This window comes from Lissotriton helveticus, chromosome 11 (assembly GCF_964261635.1).
Source record: "Lissotriton helveticus chromosome 11, aLisHel1.1, whole genome shotgun sequence".
NCBI lineage: Eukaryota > Metazoa > Chordata > Amphibia > Caudata > Salamandridae > Lissotriton > Lissotriton helveticus.
This window is the reverse complement of record NC_136072.1, coordinates 423769681-423794919: the sequence shown is the minus strand read 5'-3', so window position 1 is coordinate 423794919 and position 25239 is coordinate 423769681. Positions and strand designations below refer to the sequence as shown.

At 40.7% G+C, this 25239-nt stretch overlaps 1 protein-coding gene and 1 pseudogene across 2 annotated transcripts in view; one reads left to right on the top strand and one right to left on the bottom strand.

Moving 5' to 3' along the window:
• The window catches only part of LOC144791256 (ephrin type-A receptor 3-like), a 508479-nt gene that overhangs the window by 214647 nt on the left and 268593 nt on the right, over positions 1-25239 (bottom strand). For both annotated transcript variants that reach the window (XM_078665908.1, XM_078665909.1), the window contains exon 4: positions 13997-14152. In XM_078665908.1, coding sequence (XP_078522034.1) covers positions 13997-14152 — 156 coding nt within the window. The remainder of the gene's footprint in view (positions 1-13996; positions 14153-25239) is intronic.
• Positions 8902-9554, top strand: LOC144791992 (ubiquitin carboxyl-terminal hydrolase isozyme L1 pseudogene; annotated as a pseudogene).

The following is a 25239-nucleotide window of genomic DNA, read 5'->3' as shown; positions in this document are numbered from 1 at the left end:
TTTGAGGTCATGACTGATTTCAATCGATGTAACACCTCTAATCTGAACGTCCCGTACTTCGGGAACGTCAGTTCCTCATTTCCTTCAGTAATCTTACTCCACTCTGATATCCAAAGGATCGTATGCAACCCAACATTTACTGCCATATAACGAGCTGGCGTACCCTCCGGCGGGGCTTCTTCCCCTTCATACGATCCCCGCTTCTCTTTTTTAAACAGCGCTTTCAACCATTTAAAACACTTCATAATTATGCGCACAAAATCCAGCCTCGCTACTCTGTTTACTTCCTGATGACAATCCACCAATCCTGTCGCGGCTTTGCTAGCTTGGCCTATCACAGCGCGGTCTTTCTTCTGTCGGCCAATCACGTCGCGACCCTGTCTGACGTGTTCGCTAGCTGGCCTATCACAGCGCGGTCTTTCGCCGGTCAGCCAATCACTGCGCGACACCACCTGACGTCACTTTTCTCCGCTTCGCAGCAGCACCCCTCCTTTCTCAACTCGTCTCCCGGTTATGCATGCGTCCCATTCATACACCGAAAAATGACTACTTCCGACCAAGCGGTCACTTCTCTCGACTGTACGTCCACAGTCTATCTGTAATTGTCAACACAACTGACGAGATGTCTATCGTCTCTCTGATAGGTTGCTTACACACACAGTAACTTCCGACCAGCGTCCGTTACTCACGCACTCACTCTTACGTTCCCCCTATCTCGGTCTCTCGGGTGATCAATGGTACCTCATGACCCCCTTCACTCTAGTTGACAATTACTCTGGGTGTCCGATACACCCGAACCACTTAAGCTCTCCTTGAACTTAAGATTTCCACCGGTTGCGCGCGCTCACAACCTGTTCCACAGTCACTCTACAGACATTCAACTCCGCCAGACATTACAACATAGATACAATACAAAAACACCGCAATCTAACACGCATAACCCTTTATACTCACTCTCGACCGATACTGCTGCTTTTTCTGTCTCACGTCATCCGGATCTTCTTCTGCGGGCTGTTCTTCCGATCATCGATTTCTAGGGGCCTTGGGGTAAGCTAACCTGGCCTAGGTCACCGTCCTCAAGAAGGCAACCATCCTCTATAGCTACCAACTGAAAGGGCGAGATTTTGATCGATACCTTATATCTATTGATCCAAACCTCGATCTGGTCGACTGAACCTTTGTTGCCTGTCTGTAAGGAAAGAAAGTGCACCTATTTCCAAGCCAGTTCACCCAAGAAAGGACTCTACTCCCAAAGATCACGGACAACTTCTAGTTTTCAAAAGTTTATTGTAAAGAAATGATAAGCTGCAAATACAGGCATCTCAGAATGAGATTCACGAGATACACAGGTCCAATTACATACATGTGCTCTCGAAAAGCCCTCAGACGAGCAACAGAAATCACTAACACAAGTTCTAAGAATAATAAAGCTATAAGCATAGACGCATATCGCTCCTTCATTTAGATTGGAGGAAAACAAACACAGGTTAGGCGTCCCTACCCTGTTCTAGATGGTATCCCTACTTAACCAAATCCCAACCTAACAAAGGTGTCAGCAATGAATGACCCCCAAGGGAAGTCACCCACTCTAAGTCTCTTGGTGAAAACCTAAAGTTCTCCAGTCATGACCCCTCTCTGCCTACCCATCCGCTCTCTAAAGGGTCCTCAGGTCTCTGTTCTAACTCCACCCAGGGGTGCTGTCCCTAATACAAAACAGTCAACAACATTTGAGACGCCCCTTGCGAAACGCCTCTCACGTGGTGCAACTTCAGGCTTTTTCCATGATGCTTTGTATTGGGCCTCAGACGTTAGAGTTGACCTTGCTTCTCAGACTCTTCTCCGGCCCGCTGATACCCCTTAAACATTCCAGAACCCTCCTCCATGTCTGGGCCGTCCACTGAACAGACCTCTATTCATTCATTTATAATTGGATCCCCCCTTTCCTGTTGCAGACAGATATCTGCCGCCAAGAACCCAACTCTCATAGCCTTCTAAAAAGGCTTGCAACATTTCTCAGCCCAGACATGTACGTGTAAATCAATGCTAAAACATTTCAGGCCTACAATATTTCTCATTATGATTATAGCATTCAACTTCTTCATTTAATTAAAGCATGTTAATACTCTTATTCTATTATTCAGTAAACATTACTATAAATCATGGCCCATTAATGCAATGACCAAAAACGTTAAAACAATCTGTGTCGTGAAAAGAAACACCTTCCCTTTTAGCTCCAGCTCTGGCCCTGAGGCCTACCACGTTCTGCTCTTAACCACATACCACCTTATGTTTTAGCAGCTTCACGACATGGATTCAAAAAAATAATCACGTCTAATAAAGTCACATAATGTCACACATTTCTGTATTAGTTCCACTTCTATTAAATCTCTACATTAGCTATACATTCAGAATATATTTGCAGATACTATTAGCACTCATGGCATTTCTCTTCATGATTTGTGCTTACTACAGGTAAGTGTGATGTACTCATATATTTAAATCAGTTTGCGCTCTCTCAGTTGTGATGCAAGCAGGAATAGTAACCAATCAATAAACAGGCAACCTCATAAATGGACCGCATCAGGAACTGGCAGAGAACCAGTTTATTCCCAGAACGGCTGAATTGAAGATGGTACCTGTTTTTTTTTGTTTTTTGGCGCTGAAATCTGCCCTCAGGGCAGCAGTTTCTGCAATTCAAATTATTCTACTTTTCGACCCATCCTAAAAAATATTTAGGTGATTTATAACTTTTCACAAAATATTCCAGGACTGAAGTTAGTTTTATAAATAAAAATGTTGAATATCTTAGTAAACTTGCCCTTTCCCAAATAATATAGAACAGTTCATTTTACCTCGCAGTGTCCGCCATGCCAACTGCTGTCCACTGTCACACAACAGACATGGTATAGTGCAAAATGTTACGCTATATTGCCTTTAAAGCTTCTTTTCTTTTATTACAGCCAAGGCAGATGCATTCTTAAAGGTGTTTAGTTCTGCTGGGAGTTCAATGTATTTTTGAGATGCCAGTCAGACAATATCAAGGACTTGATGTGATTCTCACAATCGGGCAAAGAAAAAAACGCTTATTGGCTGTTTTTTGGAGACGTCTCAGCAAGCTATGGCAAATTTTGCTTGAAACTGATTGCAGCTGCCTGGTCACATACTTCAATCCCAGCAAGACCGACTCAGCCTTTTGTTTTTCTGGGGTCGATAAAATGAGTACCATTAACTTGGGCAATAATGCCATCTGTTATCAGCGCTTCGGCAGTTTGCTGAGTTAATGCAAAACAATCCTTCAAATGAACCCTGAAGCACAAGATGTTTTCCACAAATCTTTTCTAGCAGAAATTTGAAATGATATATATGATAATACCAGTCCCATAAGGAAGTGGATCATTGATCCGCTGGAAAGAACATGCCCCCCTGCAGAAATATGACAGCTGGCAGTATGGACTGCAAATGGCGTGGTTACCAGAGCAAAAGAAAAGGGTTTTAAAAAAAAAAAAAAAAAAAAGCAAAATAAACGCGACGAGTGATCTTGCTTAGATATCTTTCATAACCTAAGGAATAAGTTAAAAAGAAGAAGAGGGAGATAAAAGGGTGGCATTTTAGCATGTCTAATAAAGGGTGAAGCACAGTCAGGCCTGCATGTTTTTGTGTTTTCTGCACGAGCGCTTATACATTTACCGAGGGAAGGAAGCCAGCGCTTAATGGAGTTCTGCCTGGCAAGCTTCTCTCACACTTAGAGAAAATGTACAGCTAGGGTTGCTGCAGAGCGAGCTTCTTTGACTCACACATAATATGTACAGGTCGGGCAACAGAAGTGCAAGCTTCCTTCACACGTACAGTGGCAGCCTGACCGTCTCTGGCACATAAAGGGCACAAACAGCATTGGCTGTGCAAGCTTCTATCACAGGTACAGAACAGGTTCTGCAAGGGCAGCACTTGAGTGAGGTTTACTCTCAAAGCCACATTACAAGCTGAAGAAGCAGCAGCAGTGCAAGCTACTTAGGCTCATACAGAATACAAACAGGTCAGGCCACAGCAGTGCAAGCTTCCCTCACATGTACAGAGGCAGTGTGAACATCTCGGGCACATAAAGGACACAAACAGCATTGGCTGTGCACACTTCTACCACAAGTACAGAACAGTTTCTGCACGGGCAGCACTCGAGTGAGGTTTACTCACAAAGGCACATTACAAGGAACATGGGCAGCAGCAGTGCAAGCTTCCCTCACACGTACATTGACAGAGTCAACTTCTCTGGCAGATAAAAGACACAAACAGCATTGGGTGTACAAGCTTCATTCACAAGTATGAAACAGTTTCTGCACGGGCAGCATTTGAGTGAGGTTTACTCACAAAGGCACATTACAAGTTGCAGGGGCAGCAGCAGTGCAAGCTTCCCTTACATATACAGTGGTAGTGTCCACTTCTCTGGCACATAAAGGGCACATACAGCATTGGCTGTGCACACTTCTATCACAAGTACAGAACAGTTTCTGCACGGTAAGCACTTGAGTGAGGTTTACTCACAAAGGCACATTACAAGCTACAGGGGCAGAAGCAGGGCAAGCGTCCCTCACACATACATTGACAGCATCAATTTCCCTGGCACATAAAGGACACCCATTGCATTGGCTGTGCAAGCTTCTATCACAAGTACAGAACAGGTTCTGCACGGTAAGCACTTGAGTGAGGTTTACTCACAAAGGCACATTACAAGCTGCAGGGGCACAACAGTGCAAGCTTCCCTCACATGTACAGTGGCAGCGTGAACTTCTCTGGCACATAAAGGACACAAACATCATTGGCTGTGCAAGCTTCAATCACAAGTACAGAACAGGCTCTGCACAGGCAGCACTTGAGTGAGGTTTACTCACAAAGGCACATTACAAGCTGCAGCAGTGCAAGCTTCCCTCACACGTACATTGACAGTGTCAAATTCCCGGGCACATAAAGGACACATAGCATTGGCTGTGCAAGCTTCAATCACAAGTACAAAACAGGTTCTGCATGGGCAGCACTTGAGTGAGGTTTTCTCACAAAGGCACATTACAAGCTGCAGGGGCCTCAGCAGTGCAAGCTTCCCTCACATGCATAGAGGCAGCATGAACATCTCCGGCACATAAAGGACACAAACAGCATTGGCTGTGCAAGCTTCAATCACAAGTACAGAACAGGTTCTGCACGGTAAGCACTTGAGTGAGGTTTACTCACAAAGGCACATTACAAGCTGCAGGGGCACAACAGTGCAAGCTTCCCTCACATGTACAGTGGCAGCGTGAACTTCTCTGGCACATAAAGGACACAAACATCATTGGATGTGCAAGCTTCAATCACAAGTACAGAACAGGCTCTGCACAGGCAGCACTTGAGTGAGGTTTACTCACAAAGGCACATTACAAGCTGCAGCTGTGCAAGCTTCTCTCACACGTACATTGACAGCATCAACTTCCCTGGCACATAAAGGACACACATAGCATTAGCTGTGCACGCTTCTATCACAAGTACAGAACAGTTTCTGCACGGGCAGCAATTGAGTGAGGTTTACTCTCAAAGGCACATTACAAGCTGCAGGGGCAGCAGCAGTGCAAGCTTCCCTTACATATACAGTGGTAGTGTCCACTTCTCTGGCACATAGAGGACTCAAACATCATTGGCCGTGCAAGCTTCTATCACAAGTACAGAACAGTTTCTGCACGGGCAGCACTTGACTGAGGTTTACTCACAAAGGCACATTACAAGTTGCAGGGCCAGCAGCAGTGCAAGCTTCCCTTACATATACAGTGGTAGTGTCCACTTCTCTGGCACATAAAGGACTCAAACAGCATTGGCCGTGCAAGCTTCAATCACAAGTACAGAACAGTTTCTGCACGGGCAGCACTAGAGTGAGGTTTACGCACAAACGCACATTACAAGCTGCAGGGGCAGAAGCAGGGCAAACTTCCCTTACGCATACATTGATAGCATCAACTTCCCTGGCACATAAAGGACACCCATAGCATTGGCTGTGCAAGCTTCTATTACAAGTACAGAACAGGTTCTGCACGGTAAGCACTTGAGTGAGGTTTACTCACAAATGCACATTACAAGCTGCAGGGGCAGAAGCAGGGCAAGCTTCCCTCACATGTACAGTGGCAGCGTGAACTTCTCTGGCACATACATCATTGGCTGTGCAAGCTTCAATCACAAGTACAGAACAGGGTCTGCACAGGCAGCACTTGAGTGAGGTTTACTCACAAAGGCACATTACAAGCTGCAGCAGTGCATGCTTCCCTCACACGTACATTGACAGTGTCAAATTCCCTGGCACATAAAGGACACACATAGCATTGGCTGTGCAAGCTTCTATCACAAGAACAGAACAGTTTCTGCACGGTAAGCACTTTAGCAAGGTTTACTAACAAAGGCTCATTACAAGCTGCAGGGGCAGCAGCATTGCAAGCTTCCCTCACATGTAGAGTGGCAACGTGAACTTCTCTGGCACATAAAGGACACAAACAGCATTGGCCGTGCAAGCTTCAGTCACAAGTACAGAACAGGCTCTGCACAGGCAGCACTTGAGAGAGGTTTACTCACAAAGGCACATTACAAGCTGCAGGGGTAGCAGCAGTGCAAGCTTCCCTTCCAGATAAAACATGTAAAACATCGTCAGTTTTGCATCAACTTTCGATGAGACATCCAGTATAACACTGTCAGTAGCAATTCAAGCTTTCATCACACATACAGAATATGCACAGCATAGGAAGTGACTCTCCCGTACGCCATCACCCATACAGAAGGCAGACCTTAGCTGTAGTGACAGTGCAAGCGTCCCTCACACATGCAGACGAAGGAGAGAATGCACGGACAGCAGCAGTTCAAGCTTCCCATATTTTCTCTCACACATATAGCGCATGTACCCCAGTAACCTTCCATGAGACATTCAGTCCAAGCAAAACTCCGGCATCGGCAGTACAAGCTTTCATCATAGTTACAGAATGTGCACAGAATGGGAACTGACCAGGGCTGGACTGGCCACAGCGGGCACTGGGCATTTCCCTGGTAGGCCGCTTGGGTGGGGGCCGGTTTTGGGCTCCTGGGGGACTGTTTTTGTTACCGGGGTCGGCAATATCGGCCCTCTGTAACAAAATCGACCGAAATCAGCCCTCGCAAACTGCTGGGCTGCACTCCCCCTCACCCCAGCGGGGGTGGGGGGGGGGTGGCGGAGCCCTTTGCCAGGGCCGGTTTCTGTTCCCAGTTCGGCCCTGGAAGTGACGCTCCAATATTCGATCACTCACATAGAAGTCAAACCTTATTTGCTGTGGCAGGCTAAAGATCCCTCACCTATACTGACCAAGGAGAGAAAATATGTACTTTGGCAATGCAAGCTTCCTTCACACATACCCAGGGAGTACAGCATTCATCTGCACTGAGGGGTTTATTCACACATACATAAAAGGGACAGAAAATGTCAGTGGTTTTAGAGGCTTGCTTTAAACATACAGGTAACTCACAGCACACCATTCAGACCTCTCCCAATAAATATAAACCATGCACTGGAAAGGGAATGACATTGTGAGTGTCCTCAAACATACAGAAAGCATAGAGCATGGCAGAGGTAATGTAATCACTGACACATAATGAGCAGGGGAGATGCAAGTGTCTGCCACACATAACATACCGTGCATGAATACATGATGTAAAGAATAGCGAGAAACACTCTTAGAAAAGTATATTCAAATTAAATTTCAGCGGCCCATGGTCTATGTAGAAACTTTTACATTCATCTTCCCTTCACCCAGAAGGATTAAATCACAATTTCTTGTAAGAATTCTCACATTTTATTCTGATGTTTTCTTGTTTTGTTTATTGAAACATCTCACACTGATTGAGTCAGCCAAGCCAATACGTTTCGCCCATTACTAGGACTTTATCAGGGATAAAATTCCAGAAGTGTTTCAGTAGAAACTAATGATCCATATGAGTCTTTCTAAGCGTCACTGTCCAGTATCATATGTATATCTATATCTAGGAAGTAATAGACCATGGCCCCACTATGTTAAAGCAGCATTGTGCTGGCATATTTAAGCGAACTAGGATGTGGATATTTCATCAATCAGCATGACTAAAAGGATGAGAATTAATCTGGTGATACTCCCATCTGTCCTGCCTCATCTGTAGAAAGCAATATCTACATTTGTTCCTTCTGGTCACTTGAAGACTCTGTGAGGAAAAGGATATTCATAGACAAACTATTGCAGAAAATAGTGCCAACTCCATCAGAACAAGACAGCCCCATGTTCAGAATGCTGATAAGTGATTTGGGAATGTCATGAAAGGTATAATGAACAATGCCTAACCAGGTCGATCGCAGCACAACAGGGAGCTGGTATTAAATCTACGTTGTACATGCTCACAGAAGACACACAATGTGTAAGCCATTCTAGAGACATTATCAGTATGTGGCTCCATACCAAATGGATTTTATGCGGTGTATCCATAACAAATTATTCCAGCAAACCAAGTGCCAGGTTTATAATTTCTGGTGGTACTGGAACTCTACAACCAGCGGCCGCATTATACATGCTGCGCATTTTCCTTCATTGTGTAATATGGCCCCAGGTAGCCACTGGAGTTGAAAACAGTTCCAGGGAAGCCATGCTCCAAGTTAGACTCCCTCTAAAGTTAGAGAAACATCCTGAGTGAGAAACACCTGAGCCTGATGGCTCCTTCACAGGCTGCACTAAACATTGGGCTCTATGGGGCTATTCACAACTAAGCAATTTATCACTGTTTGTCAGGAAAGACCGATGACCAGTGCGGTTATATGTATTGCTTATGTAAATGGTTGCATTGAGTAGAGTGATATGTTTGCTGTTGTATATTTCTTAGTTGCCTACAGGAAACATTGCCACAATGCAGTACAAGATTATGGAGATGAACCCAGAGAAGCTGACCAAGACCCCGAGATGGCTGTGTGTGGCTCCTGGGTGGCACAAGCTGGAATTCTCCGGCGAGTCTCTCGAATCTGTCCCTGGTCCATTGTGCCATTACTTCTCCTCTTTCCCCTCACCTCTCAGCATGAAAGCTTTTGAGAAAAGCAAGCTGCAGAACAGAGTGGGAATGAAAACTACCTAAAGTGTATTTTATTATTCAAACACTTTCCAACTTGGGTGGCACCACTGGTTTAATTCATGCAGTTGCTAACAACCAAGAGAAATTATGCTGTGGTAAAGGGTCTGCTCTTTCTTATTGACAGTGCAGATTTCACTCAGGAGGAAAAGGCACAGCATCCTGAGCTGAAAAATGCTTTTCGGGCAGCCCAGGATGGAATTGTAGAAGAAAGTCAATGCCAGGTTGATGGTAAAGTGAATTATCATTTCATTTTGTTCACCTGTGTGGATGACAACCTCCTTGAATTAGATGGACAAATGCCATTTCCTGTACACCGTGGTGCCACTTATGACAAAACACTGCTAAAGGATTCGGCTATAATCTGCAGACAGTTCACAGTTTGTGAGCAAGGGCAATTCTGGTTTTCTGCTGTGGCTCTCAGCAAGTCAACATGAAACAGCAGCAGCTCCTCTTTAGGTTGAAAATTGCACAAGCTTGGAAAATACTGTAGCTGTTGAGCTTTTGGTGAAGGGTGTCACCACTGTATTGCCTCTGTACTTCCTTCAACAGCTCATCTAATATCGGTCATATCAAAGTGCATTGAATATTTGCTCTGTATTGCAGTGTTACATGGTTACTTCTTAACATTCTTTCGTCTATAAAAGTTACAAATTAAATTGTTGCTTATATGATCTAAAAAAAAAGGTCACCTGCACCTTCCTCCAGAACATGGTAACACACCATGACATTAACGGATAGGAGCTCATTCCAAAATTCAGATCTAGCTCCCTTCGTCTGTTGAGTCCCTGAAGGTTCATGCTCAGCAACGTTCCTCCTTGGTTTTCATCTATGGCCGCTGGCTGGTATCGATTAAACTGGAGTTCCCTTTTATACACAGGCAAATTACAATCAGAGTTTTCGGAAGGTAGACAAAAGCAACGTTAAATTATCATTACACCTGCTAATTTATTTATTTAAATTACTTATAAAGCTATCCTGGCGCTGTCTTAGTAATCAATAACACACAGGGTGCTATACAGTATGCCGGTGATCTGCAAAATTCAGGCTATTATCAAGTCTTACGCCACACTTTAATTTTTGGGGAACATGCCATGTTTTAAGCCCTTTCCTAACGTGAATTAGATCCACAGACAGTCTCAGGGCGGTTGGCAGTTCGTTCCATAGTTGATCTGCTTCAATCATGAATGACAGATTATTGACAATCGAGTCAAGTTTAAGCTATCAGAAATAGAGGTCATGATGTTGGCAGTAAAAAAAATCATAAAAAGGGTACTCCCAAATTTACTTTTTAGGTCTAGAGGGGGGAGAGAAAAGGCAACTATAAACACAAGACCTCTAATCTGACCTATTAGTCTTTCAAAACAGAATTAATCAAAATCTTTCAACAGGAATGCAACATCAAGAAAAGGTATTCAAATAGACATAATATTCTTTAGTATTTCATTTATTTTCATTTTCAAGGTTTGAGATAGATAAAACATTTTTTTAGCATTTTTTTGATATTTTATGACATATGGCAAATAAATAGTTCAGTGCTAGAGATACATTATTTGTAATCAAAAAACTTTTTTTTGAACCCCACATAAAAAACCGAACAGTGCTACCTATCTTTCAATCATTCATACTACCTCATTCATACATTTTATATACACATTCTAATTAGTAGCTAAATACAATAAAAGACAACAAAAAACAGCAATACATCTAAGAACCTCATTTGATCTTTTATCATTGAATATCCATTTCTTTTTTTCTTGCTGGGTTTAATTCATATGATACTATTTCTTTTGGTTCTTCTTTTGTTTATTTTTCTTTGTACTGGGGTCTCAGATGTATAGGGCCTACGTACGTTTCGGTGATCTGATAGATTTGAATCACCTTCTTCAGGGCCAGACAAATACATAAACATACATGTAATAAAATGAGGGGGTTCTCCACATCTGAAAAATGAAATATAATATGCTGCATATTAGTTGCAAAATATGTGTTGCATCCTGTTCTGCAAAACTAAAAAGTATGCTTAAATTCAGTACATGCTATTGTGAAGATACTGGCCCACATAGTGATACCTATATTGAGAAAATATTCTTCATGTGACCAAAGAGATTAGAGATCCATAGGTTCATATTATGTGTTAGTAGGAAGGAAATGACGTTGTTAGAATAAATAGACATGCAATTAATATGTGGAGTCAGAGCCCAAAAGGGACAGAAAAAGAGTTTTTCCAAAGTGTCTCTAGGTTTGAAATACTCTCTGTGTTTAAACCAACCACCTAAAAGGTTCAAGTTTAGATATACCTACTTGTAGAATGTAAAGGCCGATGTGCAATATATGATACGCAGAGTAGTTATCTCATATGTATGTGGCTCTAGATCAAGTCCTGAGGGGAGAAAAATTAAAATGTAGCTACTATTTATTGATTGTAATAGTCTTGATTTTAGCGAGAGGGGGAAAAAAACACAACTGCTACCTGTTAGATGTTTGAGACCGTGCACATCGTATCTGTATAATGTGGTGCAAACGTCATTTATGATGCTGGAGAGAAACAAGGTAGCTATATGGTCAAAACGTCTCGAGTAGAGACTAAATCCTAAAAGGAAAACAGGTTTGTACATTATAAAGCTAGTCATTTATACTGGAAACTAAAAAGTTGCACTACTCTAATGAATTTGATCGCATAAAAATGGAAGAACACATCTTACCTTAAACTACTCAAGATAGTAATAAGTGCTTAATATCTTTTACCCTCGAATATTTGTAAGGCTAGGTACGGCTCAACTTAGGTTTGTATTATCCTGTTTGGGAAAAACCATAGGGAGATATCGGTGATATAGCCTACGAGCTGTACATCTGAAAAAAGTATGTACTCTACATATATATTTACTCAGGTTATCTAATAGATAAAAAATCACGCTATTATAATGGAATAAAGATTTCTGCAGAAACCATCTGGCATTGTATTTTGTTAGCTCGTCAAATTTATAGTACTCATGGTTGGCTCATTGGTGGTTGAATACAAGGCTTTTTAGTTTCCAGTATAATTGACTAGCTTTATAATGTACAAACCTGTTTTCCTTTTAGGATTTAGTCTCTACTCGAGACGTTTTGACCATATAGCTACCTTGATTCTCTCCAGCATCATAAATGACGTTTGCACCACATTATACAGATACGATGTGCACGATCTCAAACATCTAACAGGTAGCAGTTGTGTTTTTTCCCCCCTCTCGCTAAAATCAAGACTATTACAATCAATAAATGGTAGCTACATTTTAATTTTTCTCCCCTCAGGACTTGATCTAGAGCCACATACATATGAGATACTACTCTGCCTATCCTATATTGCACATCGGCCTTTACATTCTACAAGTAGGTATATCTAAACTTGAACCTTTTAGGTGGTTGGTTTAAACACAGAGAGTATTTCAAACCTAGAGACACTTTGGAAAAACTCTTTTTCTGTCCCTTTTGGGCTCTGACTCCACATATTAATTGCATGTCTATTTATTCTAACAACGTCATTTCCTTCCTACTAACACATAATATGAACCTATGGATCTCTAATCTCTTTGGTCACATGAAGAATATTTTCTCAATATAGGCATCACTATGTGGGCCAGTATCTTCACAATAGCATGTACTGAATTTAAGCTTACTTTTTATTTTTGCAGAACAGGATGCAACACATATTTTGCAACTAATATGCAGCATATTATATTTCGTTTTTCAGATGTGGAGAACCCCCTAATTTTATTACATGTATGTTTATGTATCTGTCTGGCCCTGAAGAAGGTGATTCAAATCTATCAGATCACCGAAACGTACGTAGGCCCTATACATCTGAGACCCCAGTATAAAGAAAAATAAACAAAAGAAGAACCAAAAGAAATAGTATCATATGAATTAAACCCAGCAAGAAAAAAGAAATGGATATTCAATGATAAAAGATCAAATGAGGTTCTTAGATGTATTGCTGTTTTTTGTTGTCTTTTATTGTATTTAGCCACTAATTAGAATGTGGATATAAAATGTATGAATGAGGTAGTATGAATGATTGAAAGATAGGTAGCACTGTTCGGTTTTTTATGTGGGGTTCAAAAAAGTTTTTTGATTACAAATAATGTATCTCTAGCACTGAACTATTTATTTGCCGTGTGTCATAAAGTATCAAAAAAATGCTAAAAAAATGTTTTATCTATCTCAAACTTTGAAAATGAAAATAAATGAAATACTAAAGAATATTATGTCTATTTGAATACCTTTTCTTGATGTTGCATTCCTGTTGAAAGGTTTTGATTAATTCTGTTTTGAAAGACTAATAGGTCAGATTAGAGGTCTTGTGTTTATAATTGCATGATGTTGGCAGTAGGCATCCACTGCTGGAGTGGTGGTGTTTGTCAAGAGCTGAAACCCAGAATGACTTATACGATAAGGTAGATGATGTGGGTTAATGGCTAGAGCGGTCAACCTCGAAGCTAGGGAACCAAGTCCAAGTCTCGGCAGGGATGCTCAGCATCCGCCATTCTGGGACAATCACTTAATCTCCCCATGCCTAACAAAAAGAATGTGTCCATCTGTAATGGCACTGGTGTTCATGTAAAGTGCGCTGGTACCTTCAGGTCAATTTCGTGCTGTATAAAACGCCAATATTTTTTTTTTAATGCATTGTGTTTTATTGTCAACCATTGAGAACAGTGATGACTGCCCTTTTCCACCAAATAATATTTTTGGGAAGAATATTAGGCTTCTCTCTTATTGAGGGTTCAGACTCTCTAGAAGGTACATTGCTGTTCTCAGGAGCATACAACTATGTCAGTGTGGAGCCAGAATTAGACGTAGAGTAGTAGTCGCCTGCTTCCTAAAGTGGAAAACTTACTTGTGCAAGACATGGACTTGGCATCGGACTCAGCCCGGTAGAAGCCCCTCTCGCACACGCATGCCTCCGAGCTGTGTACATGGGAGTAGCTGTGTGGCGGGCACTTGCTGCAGCTAACATTGGTGGATGTGGACTTGTAGAACCCAGGCCGACACGCTAGGGAAAGAAAAAAGAAAAGCTGATGAACTGGTTTAATCATCCAATTAAGACACATCTAACAATACAGGTAAGCTAGCAATTTTCTGTCAAAACATTGTTTTAAAAAGTAAAAATGACCGAAAGTACTGATGGACAACACATTTTATGCATAATGTTTTGTCAGAAATATATAATTTTTTCCCCAGAATATGAGTTATACTTTGTCAGGTGGGGGGTGCTGGCTTTGCAATACTGCTGAGATATAACTGAATCTGTCATAAAATTAGCCACATTTCCCATATTGGCCCTCCCTCCTTATCATACTCTGACAAGTATGATGAAGGCTGCAAGTCCGGCCTCCCATTGAAGACATCGGTGAAGGATTCCCAGAAACCAAAACAATAGGTAACGTGCAAAATCACATGGGGTTGAAAAGTACAAAAAGTACAATGATGAGGATTCACAATCACCTCAGGAAAACATGGACAGTAGAGCAAGAACCACTCTGAAAATGAGGTAAGATAGAAAATGTCCAGGTTCCAATATTACAATGAGAGTGAGGCCTCTGTAAGTTCTGACATATGCCGAAACTGGTCACCACAAATATCAGACTTATGAGCTGAGGATATTATCACACACACTGTCCATCCCTCAGAGTCTCTTTTCATTGTTTGTCAAGAGTTTACTTAGTTTGTAGGAATTAAAGAGTAACTATGCAAAGTATTGTTTCTGATATTTTTTAAACAAATATTTTAAACAGATATGCTGCCCAAGTTTTTAGCAGCGTTTTAGTATTTTAAGCCTCCTAGAGTAATTCACTTGCTCACTGAAAGTTCCCCTCTGACTAACCAGCCTCTGGTACAATTCTTGGAAACTGAACAAGCATCTTCTCTCAGAAAATATTCATCTTTTGCTCAGCCATTCTTAGAGGCTCGGTTCTGCCTCTAGTTCGGACTGATGTTTAAATTCCCTCTGTATGTGTACTGGAATATATAGTTTATTTGTGAAAGACACTCTTCTTGAATACGGTAAATGCGGGTTTCATATAGTAGGAGAAAACTGCAGCTCATTCAGTAAGTAAATAAAATTCTCACTAAAAATACATGGATATATATACATACATACATACAGGGTCTCGGGATCAGCCCTCTTCATCTATTCGTCTGGCAATGTGATTGGCAGCATTTACCCGATCACATGTGCACATTCACCTAAAAATAAGTGCACTTAAAAGCCAGGATTATTGGACTAGCGCTTTACTTTGCTAGTGCCTTTTCTTTCTATTCTTTAGCTTTTTTTCACCTTCTAGTCGACTTTGAGTGTTTATACTATGTTTCCAGGTTACAGCACATTAAAGTGAACAGTACTTTTTCTTTGTGCCAATTAGAATCATATTTTCCATTAAAACTAACAAGGGTTTCCATACCTGTTTAAAGTACCAGCCTGATATGAAGCACTTGTGTCGTTGTATTAAAATTATAAACTGGTTCTTTTAAAAAAAAAAAATGTTTATTACAGGCAACATAGCCACTGTATTTAGACAGCACAAACGTTTTCTTTTATCTTTTCTTTGTGGTATTTGCTTGAAATAAAAAAAATTAACCTTCACACAACCTTGCCAACACAAAACGGACAGCTACTTTACCAACTGGATTGTTTCAGGCTTTTAAACTCACAACATAAGGTGTCAACTACACCTGTAAAACTAAAACATTGTGCTCGCCATACTATGAATAATATTTTTTTTCCACTGGTTGTACATGTGTAAATGTGTCTAAAAATAGATTTTTGGGAAAGGAATGTTTTCCATCATACGTCCTTTATTGCATGTTTTACAGAACTTCTGATCTGTCCATATTACACACAATACTCAAATGCTATTAAAGTGATAACAGGAAAACATTTGTTTTAAGAATTGTCAATCTTTTCCTAGTAGAATCACATTAGTTGGGAGACTGAAAATGTGTTTGAATCAATAATGTTATTCTTCATGAAAATGCTTTTACATTAAACAGTTAAAAAATATGGACAAAGGAAACACTTTGTTTTCTGTCTATATTTATTTTTAAAATCTGAAAAATACTGAAAATTGTGCTTTTTGTGAAAGACTCTCGATGCTGTCTTTCATGAATTGTAGGCCACAACTGAGAAAATAGACAGCATGGGGGGATTACAAAATAGGATCAGCTTTTCTTAAATACAGGCATACGTTAACATATATTTGTAGTATAACACTAATATGTACCTGTGAGTTTAGGGGTGTGTTGTATAGTGTTAAGTGGCTGCTTAATGTGCTAAAATGCGACAGACATCCATATATGAAGGTACGTCTAAGAGTTAAATAAATATGGAAATGTACCATTTGACGAGTCCCTTTATCGTTAAAACACAACATAAATATGGGCAAATACCCAAAAATAAATACGGATAAATACAGACAGAAATTAAAATAAAAAAATACCATAAAACCGGGAGCCCTACTTATATTTAATAAGTTTGACAAAAGAAATAGATGCTGTTGACAAAGTTCATGTTGATGCTGCAAAAAGCTGATGGCACAGTATCTTTAATAACAACTGCATAGAATGCATAGTAATATTTCACAAAAAATGTATGAGCCTCGATCCAGAAAAACCTTGCCCTACATTATAGGTATTTGCAAATGGATATCAGAGCACAGTGTGTCCTAACTTCCCATCCTTGTCTGCGAATATCAATGAAAAACATATCTCTAGCTTCAGATGATTAAGTCCTGCTCATAAACGTTGTAGCCCAAAAATGTATTACTTAATTATTTGAGAAATTGCTTTCCAATACATTTACTCACTTGCCATTAATCAAAAGCATGCGTGCAAATCTATTGCTGGTTGCTGGTGTATGCTTTCAGCTATAATGACCCTTATATCGTTTATGCTTTTAAACGACCTATTTTAAAAGGCTGAAATAAATTGGCATCGCACCTATAGTGTTGGTGTGAGTGGGTATGGTGTGCAGATTAATAAATAGAGTAGTCCCATAGGACTGGGCATTCACTTTTTTTTTTGGTACCAAAATATCTTTCCTTTTGTTTTAAGATAAAGGACTGCATAGATAACTTTTCATATTATAGAGCGGACTTTATTTTATTTTATTTTATTTTCGGAGTTTTGTATAGCGCGAACAAGACCCAACATAGGGTAACAGAGCGCTGCACAGTAAAGAGTAAAACAAATTCAAGACAGTTTAGTAGGGTCCTAGACAGAATGAAATCAGGTACATGTGAAGAACGGATAGGTAGAATACGATAAAAAAATGTTAAGAAGACATGGTACTTCAGTTCCACTTCATGGTCAATTTTTTGTTTGTTTTTTAAAGCCATTTACAAAGATATCAGCCACGGCCGGCAGTGGGAGTACCTGCAGGGCGGTGATGTGGGGATTGGGAGGGGCAGGGTGGGGGGTAGTAATGTATGGATTACAGAGTTCTACAGGTAAGTAAACATTTAAATAAGTAAAACTAATTTCGTTGCACGCACTGCATCGCATTTGGGGATACAGTGCACTCAACGAAATTCGTTTTATTTATTTAAATGTTTACTTACCTGGGAGACTCCGTAATCCATACATTACTACCCCCCACCCTGCCCCTCCCCCTTCCCACGTCACCGCCCTGCAGGTACTCCCACTGCCGGCCGCGGCTGAAAGATATTGCTGTAAATTCGATTATTTTGCATGCTTTCCATTTTCAAATGAATTTTCTTTTTTTTGCATTGCTGAAAAACGGATACTTTTAAAAAGTTCCGTTAATCACAAAAAGAAATTGTGTTACCTAGGCAAACCTGAAATATAAGCTTCCCCAAATCTAATTAATGACCATTTTCTATAAAGTGCCAACGCTTACTGGGGTCGTGTCCACTGAATAAACATTTTCAGGAGCCTGGATGCAGTGTACGCATCCCGTCCCACTGCTTTGGATGGAGTTATAAGCATCCTTCCCGGCAGTCAGTGGGGTACCCCACAACTCCCAAACACTAGCGGAGTTACGAGAGCTCCTTCTATGCCAACAACAAAAAATACCCAGAGTTACACCTTTATTCTAGAGATTTTTGTGTACACTAGGGAACACATTCAAGTAACGGTTCTGTAACATACAAAATGTAACTAATCATTTCTAGCTCCTGTGCAGTGGCATCTGCAGGGCGGCAGTGGTTAATTTGAGCTAGTGGTTTCCGGTGCAGTGCCGGCACTTAATTGCCGGAACCTGCACCTATGACAGCTGCCACATGGTGGTGCTGTTTGTGTAATTCAAAGATGAGCAGAAAAACTGTTGTTTGTTAATTCAATATACATTCAAAATAACTAATATCTGCCACCCAAGCCATTCTTAAAGCATTGGCGGCCTCGAACAGCCTGAATTGTCACACTTGTAGCAGTGTGATGGTTAGAAATTGAGTAAGTACACTGGCAATGTGAAGTGCAAACTGCGGTGACCTCCTGACGAGGGCTCCTGCACTTCATTTTTTACAAATTAAACACTGAAAGGGGTCCAATCAGACATATCAATGTATACTGTATCAACATTTGTATGTTCAAAAGTGAACTTTGAGCGCCCAAGGGGGTGAGGTGCTGTCTGGGGTCTGTTCCACGCTTTAGCATTTGATTGAAAATCTTATGAGGGTGGGCATGTCATTTAATCCCCCTCTGAATAAAAACTGCCGATAAGTAAAATGTCATGAAATTAAGAACAAGCGAAATATACTGTGATTGTATCATTTGTAAAATGTTGAATCCTATCAAAATGTACCTTATATTGTATCACCTCTCCCATTAATGTGTTGATCTCCAAGTAGGCTTGGCTTAGCCCCATCAGAGAGCCCCTTAAATTTTATTTTCTGATCTTTGTACTCTGACAGCGATGTATTTAGTTTCTTTTACAGCACTTTGTGCTGCCGTCTGGCGCACCTGGTTACACACCACTTTGGGTGCCATATTGGAGGGGTTATCCCTTCATTTACTTTAGGTTTATGTTTTTAACTGTCACACTTTTATTTTAACTAAGAGTTAATTTCCATTATGCTTAACTCTGAGGGGGAACCCTCTGTATAAGTGGAAATAACTTGACTCCAGTTTGCATTTCTTTTAACCACCCTTGTGTTTGGCTGCCGCGTCATGGCCATAGCCATGCCTCTTTATTATGTGAGCTTTTTAAACATCAAGGCAGTACATCGGCATCCACACAGCGGGCGAGCCATTTGCACACCAAAGGCAGGCCAAGTAGAAGCTTATCTGCACCCAGGCAGCATCTAGTGCCAAAACTCCTGGATCTATTAAATGAGAAACTTCAGTAGACATACCTACTACAGAGAGGCGCTTCTATCATTTCATAATTCAGGTAATTGGAATAGATGTGCTCTTTTAACTCTTGAGTTTGTGATTATTTTAATTCATTCTCATGTTCACACTGTGATTTCTCCACTATTTATCTTTCTGAGTATGGTGAGACATGTCTGCCTAATATACCCGCCATGTGTCCCCTTCACTATAGCTGTATCCTCTGTGCTTGATACTAATATAGTGGCACCTGATATATTATGCTTCTTGATCAATGCTAGATCTTTAGTGAGAGAAACATTTGAATTTGAGGAATTCATATAATTGGACAGCCCAGATATTATTTTTGTAACAGAAGCCCGCACTGGCGTAACAAAACTTGAGAGGGCCCCTGTGAAAGGTATGTGGAGGGGCCCCTCTGAACTCATTAAGGAGCTCTCTGGCCGGAGAACTGTGCTGAAGGGGCCCCTAGAGTTTGGCACTGCTGGGGCTGGGGGGGCCTGTGTTACACCACTGGAAACCCGTTTGCATGAGTCCTCTGGTCCTGATCTAGCTAAAGCAATTCCTAGCAGCTTCACCATTTCAAGGCTTGATCAGATTAATAAAGTAGGGGCGGACTTGCAGTGGTCTGTCGCACTTCATTCTACTGCACTACTGGGGTTCCTGCTGCAGGTGTTGGGAGGCCCTTTCTTTCAGGACTTAGATCAATCCCAGCCATACCCAGCCAGGAATACTCATTTTTCGACCTCCTGAGCCTCAGCCAGATTTTGCACTTTTGGAACCTTTTTTAGATAAATCATATTTTACTCTCCGTGGGGATTTTCATTTCTATTTTGAACTCTTTAATTATAAATAAGGCTCCTAGTTTTCCATTTTTACTGATTTTTACAGATAAATACAGACAGAAAACAATGTGTTTCCTGTCTGTATTTATTTTTAAAAGCGGAAAAATACTGAAAATTGTGCTTCTTGTGAATGACTTTCAATGCTGTCCTTCATGAATTCAAGGCCAACAGCTGAGCAGATAAGCATCATGGAGATTTAAAAAAACAGCATCAAATTTCCTTCAATGAAGGAATACGTTAATAAATGCTTGTATGTAATGCTAATATTTACATATGAGCGTAGTGTTTTGTTATATTTGTCTGCTTAATTAGCTAAAATGTGGCAGGCATTAAAGTATGAGTGCATGTGTTTTAGTTAAATAAATGCAGAAATATGTGTTTATCAATTTATTCTCAAAACACAAAATAAATATGGAAAAATACCAATAAGATGGCAAAGAAATAAATATGGATAAATACAGACAGAAATGTTAAAAAAATAAATACCATAAAACCAGAAGTCCTAATTATAAAGATATAGTTATGAACACTAAGTCAAGTTTTGGTTTCACACAATTGGTAAAAGCCTGACCTACTCGGCAGGGCACTAACTCAGAGCCTTTGCCTTAAAGAAAGTATTTTGCTGACCCGTTCAGATCACATGGCTGATGAGTTTAATTTCTGTGATATCCAACCACCCTATTCTAGCCCCATGTGGTATCCACATGCGTGCATGGGATACATTTAATTGTATCAATCTTAGTGCAGGCTTGCTAATTCTTCCTTTTCTTGCCCAAAGGCGGCTGGCGATGCTGCTAGTGCTTAAAAGGTCTGGCTCACTGAGGCACTTACCTCTAGTAGAGACAATAAGGTCATAATTACAATGTAGGTCAGAAAGCCTCCGGCACTTGCCTCAATTAGAGACAATAAGGACCTAATTACAATATCGGTTGGAAAGCCTCCAACTGCTGGTCGGAGGCTTTCTGACGGACATTGTTCAACGAGCATAATATGATGATGGTGGGCGGAGTTTAAACTGGCAGGGGAATCCAATGCATTTTCGACTGGCTCATGGAGCCCGTTGGCTAGTCGGAAAGCCCTCATCATCCCTTAAGGACAGAGTTTCCGCCGTCGCGATTATGTCGGTTTCCGACAGCCCATCCATGTGGGCCTTTCCAACATGGATGGGCTGTCGGAAACTGACTTTGGGGCCCCTACTAGGGCTCCCTTGCCCCCTGGCCCTCCGCATTTGACCCTCAATTTTCCAATGGCAACTTGTGCTGTGGGCAGTTTCAGCCACCTGCACAAGCTCCCATTGAAAAAATGGAAGTTTGTGACTGCACATAGTGTGCTTGCATCCTAATTGCGCATTTGGAACCGCCGACCTATTGTCGGGCAGTTCCTTCCCCGAAATGGTGCCAGTCGGAGGCAACTCCGACCAACATAGTAACTACAGTCTCAATCTAAGCAAGCAGTTCCAGCTGTGCCTTTATTCTCTGAAACACTCAAATTGTTGAAATAGAAATGTCACAAACGGAAGAAAATATTATAATTTGGCAGAAAAAGAAATATATAAGGCTATCTTATAAGAAAAAAGTAAATACACATAAGTTAAAGTTGACAACACAAAAACTCCTACTAAGGAGCATTTCCTCAGTGGTTACGTTTCTATCTAGACAGGTTAACTCCCTATACCAAGAATCCACAAAGGCCTTCTGTGAAGAACTAGCTAACATTTTTCAAACAAAGATTGGTACTATCTACCACGAATATCTCCTAGCATTTCATGTAAATTATGTCATGGTCTCGTTGCAGGCAATCTACCTGAAAGCCCCTCAGTGTTAGAAAGATTCTCTTCCCTCAGGGAACAAGCAATTCCGCATTTTATTGTAACCACAAAATCGGGCTCTTCATGGGACTTTTTCACTCCTCATATACTATGGTTGGTTCCTGACACTATTTCTAAGCATTTTACACAGATGTAAAGTTTGATTATCGTCGATTTTGGCACTTTTCTTAGCATATGGAAAGGTACTATGATAATTTCCCTTATTAAAAAACCCTCTGAAAATCCAAAAGAGCTAAAGAGTCTACTGACCTTTCTTTGTATAGACTTTACTGGCAAAAGCTCTATAGAGGCCATTGAATACAGAACTGTCAACCATGATAGATCAGCATGGCCTACTTGACCAGTCTCTGTTTGTTTTAGAAGCGGTCACAGCATGGAGTTGGTTGTGAAAGTGGCTAGCAATGAAATTAGAAGCATAGTTGACAAAGGTGGTTCCGCTGTGCATATTTTTTTGGATCTCTCAGCGACTTTTGACACCATTAGACACTCCATGTAAGTGACCCGTCTCGCCCAGTTAGGGATCAAAAACAAAGCACTTCAGGCATTACTTTCATTCCTATTGGGTAGATCACAGATGTTGATCTGTAATTGATACTCCTCTAAATCCTTTTTTTTTTACCTTCTAAGGGCCCACAGGGCTCCTCAATGACACCACCCTATTTAACTTACACGTCTCTCCTTTAGCTGCCTAGATTAGGTAATTTGGACTTTCTATCTTCTCTTATGTGGATAGTACTTAGATAATTGTTACTGGTACTGATGACATCAAGTCTGCTGCTACCAACTTGCATAACTCTATGTGGATGCCAGCAACTGGATGAGTAACAAATGTCTGAAGTTAAACACTGAGAATATAGATCCCTTCAAGATCCCTCTCCTCTCACGAAGCTACTGTTACTGTGGCTATTCAGTGTGTAGTTTGGTGTGGTTTTGAGGTGAGACTCTGATGGGCTGGTGACAGTGCTCAGATGCTCCCGAGCATTCAGGAACTTTATACAATGATTGTCTTTCTTCTACATAAATACCGGCACAAACATGCACAGGGCACACTGCAAAGTCCAGACTAACACCTCCATTGGGGGAATTTCCCTCGCTTACAGAAACTTCATTGCATTAATTGAGGAAAGAGTGATAATATATCTCTAGCAGCACATGACTGTTGAATTCATAATTTGCCATTTTCTGCCTTCAACTATCCCAGTAGTTAAAGGCCCTCTCACTTTGTTCTAGGACCACGTCCTCGACTCTACAACTTGGGTTCAGGGACTTCAATGACTGACATAGCCCAAAGCAGAAGTCTCTTCCTATTTTTGTGATCAAAAGGGTTATATTACTATTAGAGCATTCAACACACTGAGCGTAGATTGCTCTACATTAAAAAGAAAGAAACAGAAAGACAACATTGAAATGCTGGAGCAGACCTACCACTATTTGCCCAGAACCACAGTAGTGTGCGAATTACACTCACCCTAAATCGTTCATTATATTGTTCATAGGCCTTAAAAAATAGAGATGGAAGTCATCGTGGAGAGATATTTTTCAGATTTTCAACCAAAGCTCAATTTTGAGTTGGATTCTTCAGAAGTAGACTAGTATTTGTTCTCTGGAAGCAGCTGCATTTATATGCTAATGTTGAAAAAGAAATAAAAACATATCCCATGCTGCCCTTCTTCCACACCTTCAGGAATTTACCTTTGATTTCACTCAATGATAATTTCCTTTTAGCTGCTTAAGTAATTTTCTTAAGCACAAATTATGTGGGTCTCATTCCTGTGACTAACTCTTTACAGTATCTTGACTATAGAACCAACAATTTTACAGGCCAACTGCAAAGACAAACTGAAGTTCTGATATTTTTGATGTGATGAATGGCAATTCTTTAATCTTAGCTACTGGCAATTCTTCTTGGTACTATTCTGTGCCATCATTTTTAGCTTGACTATGACAGTGCAAGTCAACACAATTAGTCTTGGCCATGACCGAAAAGGAGCAGGCCAGTTTAAACATCTCTCTTATATCCCATCTGCACTTAAGTTAACCCCTGTCCATATGGCAATTCCAGCTTGACACCACGTATGGCCAAGTTCTGGCCATACGGATAAATGGTACAAACATTCATGGGAATACATGAATTAATCCTAACCACTAGTAATTCATCTGAGTTACAGTATATTTAAATGCCTTTTACCTCACAATTTCCAGAGGGATACAACAATGCAAGCATTTCCACCCATCAGAGTTGTGCTTTCTAATTGAGTTGCCCTGGTTCACTAAGATGTAGGCTTAGCGCCTGCTATGTCATATTAACTCAAGCTGCACCTCTCTGATAAGCTCATGTCTGGGATTTAATGTGCTCCTTTTTAAATGGTATATGTTGTAGCAGTTTTCCTGAACTGTGTTTTTTTGCTTTGTAGCTAGGTTTGCAATTTATATATAAATCTCTGTATACATCTGATCTGGAATGCCTCATTGCGGGTGAGCCAAGACAAATTTGCATCTCTTTTGTCCCTCTCTGTAATGACAATAATGCGCTCAACAGCGATGCATTGGAATGTGTCCAGATCATGTGCCAGTGGAGGCACTAATTCTAGGATTTCAATCTGTAGCTTCAGTGGCTATGGTGCCAGAATTCTTTGGCGTAAATATCATATTACAAATGTACTGTATCCTTAATATCATTTACAAACATATTTCTTTGGGGAGAGGATGTGGCCTAACGGCTAGAGCAGTGGATCTCAAATCAGAGTAACCTGGTTTGAGTCTCGGCATTGCCGCTCAACATCCTGTGATTCAGGGAAAATCAATTAATCTCCCTGTGCCTAGAATAATTAAGGTGCCCTTGTGTAACACAACTGGTGCTCATGTAAAGCGCTCCGATACCTGATACATTCAGGTCAAGTTCACGCTATATTAAACTCCGGGGAAAAAAGACTAATAATAATAAGAAAAAAATTTAATTCTCCATTGGATTTCATAATAGAAAACTTGCACTCAATGGAGCGACATTTTATATAAGCAATATTTAAGTCGGAATATTTGTATCAGATGGTATTTTTGTTAGTTAATGACATCCTGACACTCAACCCTTCTGAAAAGTCTAGTTCAAACAAAAGTCTACAAGTT